General features: G+C 47.8%; 1 protein-coding gene across 1 annotated transcript; it reads right to left on the minus strand.

The window, feature by feature from the left end:
* Nucleotides 1–401: 401 nt before the first annotated feature.
* Nucleotides 402–1,813, minus strand: pou4f2 (POU class 4 homeobox 2). The gene is made up of 2 exons (XM_070864888.1): nucleotides 1,622–1,813; nucleotides 402–1,322 (listed from the first exon to the last, which is right to left on the minus strand). Exons 1-2 carry the CDS (start codon nucleotides 1,811–1,813, stop codon nucleotides 402–404), a joined length of 1,113 nt encoding a protein of 370 aa, XP_070720989.1.
* Between the last annotated feature and the right edge of the window lie 1,779 nt (nucleotides 1,814–3,592).

The raw sequence follows: 3,592 nt of genomic DNA on the forward strand, positions 1-3,592 counted from the left end.
GGTGCGGAAGAAATGATGTTTGTAAGAAATAAAGAACGAACACAATCCAAAATATGATCCTCAAATCAATCTTATAGCAATTCACGAAACACTAATTTCAGCCCAGCGGGCCCTCATTCTTTTTTTTGTAAACGTAGTGAGACTTAGTAAATGTATTGAAAAACAAATTATTTCATTAGTTCATCTGTAAACGGCAATCCTCAGCTCACATCTATTCACCATCGGGGGTTATGTGTCCTGTTTCTGTGGCAGTGGGTGGCATTAAGAAAGAAAATAAATTGTCTTACTTGTTCACGGCCCATAGCAAGGTCCTTGAAGAGAAGTCCATTCTAACTACACATCGGGAAAAGAAAAGTTGGAGAATGCGTCTCTCGCTCTCTCTCTTGCCCTAAGAAGTCAGACTAGTGGCCTGCAGAGTATTTCATTCGTTTCTGTTTCTGTCTCTGGTTACAAAACCAGACTCTGACCACGTTCTTTTTGAGGTCCAGTTTTTCGGCGATAGCCGCGATTTTCTCGGAGGATGGCCGGGGCTGGATGGCGAAGTAGGCTTCCAGGGACCTCTTCTCGGGGGCAGCTATGGACGTGCGTTTCCTCTTCTTCTCGGCGCCGTTGAAGAGCTCGGGCTTGTTCAACTTCTCCCTGTGCGACTTCTCGGCTTCCTCCAGCCAGGCTTGCAGGATGGGCTTGAGGGCGATCATGTTGTTGTGGGACAGGGTGAGCGACTCGAACCTGCAGATGGTGCTCTGGCTGAGCGAGCCCACCCCCGGGATCTTCAGGTTGGCCAGCGCCGAGCCCACGTCGGCCTGGGTCACCCCCAGCTTGATCCTTCTCTGCTTGAAGCGCTCGGCGAAAGCCTCCAGGTCGCGAGGGTCGGCGTCCACTTCGCTCATGCAGCCCATGCCCCCGTGAGAGCCAGCCAACCCGTGGGCGTGGGCCGCCATGCTCATGGCCTGGTGCATGTGGTTGATGCCGGCCATGTGAGGCGGGGGAGCCGGCGTGGACACCACGCTGCCATCCGGCGCCGTTATGGCGCCCAGTCCCAGGCCGGGGGAGATGTGCTCCAGCAGCTCGCCGTCCAGGCCCTGGTGCGGCTGATGGTGATGGTGGTGGTGGTGGTGATGGTGGTGGTGCGAGCCGAGGGGCGGAGGGTGAGAGATGGGCCCCGAGGACGAGGTGGAGGTGCAGGGGATGCTGTTCATGTTGTGGTAGGTGGCGTCCGGCTTGAACGGGTGGCTCTTGCTGCTCTGCGATACAATATCCACAGCCGCCAGAGCTTCGGCGCGGGCCACCAAACTTTCATCCAGAGCGCCGAATATATTGCTCTGCAATTGCAAATAGAATGCACACATTCCTGTCAGCAGGGAATTCTGTCGGCTCCAGGATTAAAACATTTCCAGAATGTTAAAAAAAAATCCTTAAAACACACACACACACACACACGCACACACACACCACCCAGGTCATAAAAATTAATATGAAAGGCAAGCCAGTCTGAATACATAAGTTGAAAGTATCCGAGGTGTTAGGTGATTTGCTGTACAGACATGAAAAAAACATCAAGCAAAGAAAAAAAAGAGGCTGTCAAAATGTGCCTTTAAGCGGTGATTATGCATATACGTACCGGTGGGGTTGGGAGACAGGCTCGGCACATCGCCTCTGAGGTGCTGCTGCTGTTATTGTTGCTGGATGGAGTGGAGGACGAGTTGGAAGGAGAGGATGAGTGCAGGCTTGAGTACTTGGGCTCGGGAAGGCTGGAGGAGTGCGGCGGCATGCCGAACGCCTGCTTCCCGTTCATCGACATCATCATCATCATCTTGCGGCGACCGGGCTGTGCTGGGCTGTGCTGGCCGCAGCGGAGAGCCGGCGGCGCGGGGCTGGTGTGGGACGCTGGCCGCTGGCCGGGCTGGGCGCTCGGGGCTCGCGCTCGCGCGCTGCTTGGAACTGTGCGCGGATGCCGCCGAGCCTCGCGCCGCCGCTGCTGCACACCTTGCCCGAGCAGGTAGCTCGTGGAAAGACATGAAGGACTTTGTTGGTGTCTGTGTGTGTGAGTGTGCGCGCGGGTCTGTGTGTGTGTGTCTGTGTGCGCGCGGGTCTGTGTGTGTGTGTGTGTGTGTGCTGATGCTGAGCGCCTATTGGTCGCAGGCCGGCCCGGCAGCTCGTGGCTCACGGGCGGACAGGCGCTCGCGCTCCAGTCTGTCGCCTTACACCTGGTGGGAGAAGAAAGGGGGGAAGGAAAAAAGCAGCTCCCACTTCGAAGAATTTCTATCCATTAGCATGCGAATGCCAGTGGAATAATACGCATGCGGGATGTTCTCCCTCCCTCCTTTCAAATTATTCACAGCGCACATAGTTAGCAGCCCCTAAATAAAGCTTTCTGATTACCCCATACCTATTCTTTTTTCCCTGCAGAATTATGGATCTATAGATATTGTCACTAGATTATCACCTCATAGATTTTTATTACAAAGAATATCAGTCGTAGTATTCATAGTTTTTTTTAACAAGCACACTACATAATGTTGCTTTGCTTTTATATTCCTGTGGCCCAGGGACTTCAACAATATGTTTAATTACTGTTGAATTTTCAATTTATGACATCATAACAGATTCTCAGTGATTTTCAAATAAGGGATTTTTGCACATTTATGAAATAATGAGTAAAATGTAGATGTTCAGCACTACTAGCTTTGCAAAATATGTACCAAATATTGCATCTATTGGCCGTATTGCTTATTAAGCTGGTGACCGATTTGATTTTTTATAACATTCTTCCTTGCAATTTTAGTGGAATTCAAGAAATTATATTACACCACTTGCTCCACCACTCTTCTCATAGCACGATGAAATAAAATAAATCAAACATAAAAGCCTGACTATCATTTAATTATCGCACGAATAGCGCTTTCATTGCGCCCGAAAAGAAGTCGAGCAACATCTCTAAGCAAATTATGACCAGGGCAGAAAGGAATTATTAGATTGAAATTTCATTTAGGCTCGAGAGACACGGGACTTCAATATGTAATCTGCTGTGCCTCATTTGATTTGTATGCGTAATTCCCGTTGACAAATTTATTAGTTTTCATAATAGTGAAAAAATTGAGAAGCAGCGGGCTAATATCTTGTATCTATAAATTGTACATGTGTCATTCGTGAAGGCTAGTCTACATGAAGTTTAATATTTATGGCAATTAGAAGTAGATATCTCCTCCCCATCTTTAGTATCTGATAAAGAACTATGCAATGTTACACACAGCTCCAGCAGAAGGTTATTAACACGAACTTAATACTAATTTTGATACCTCATCAGAGATGTAATTAAACCCTGAAATTATGTTCTAATTAACGAGGATTGTCCAATTTGCTTAATTTATTATAAGATTTTAACAGAGCTGATTTATTCTTCTCTGGAACTGTTCACAGCGCATTTCAGTATGCAATGCATCAGCTCCTATGAACAGATGTTGCATTGGTGTTTTTTTAAGTTAAATACAGGTTAACACAGGTTAACTCGGGTTGCTCTTGGAATCAAAGTTCAGAACAAAATACTGATATATTTATAGGACAGTATGACAATATATTACAGTGTCCCTGA

Source organism: Pristiophorus japonicus, chromosome 2 (assembly GCF_044704955.1).
Source record: "Pristiophorus japonicus isolate sPriJap1 chromosome 2, sPriJap1.hap1, whole genome shotgun sequence".
Classification (NCBI taxonomy): domain Eukaryota; kingdom Metazoa; phylum Chordata; class Chondrichthyes; family Pristiophoridae; genus Pristiophorus; species Pristiophorus japonicus.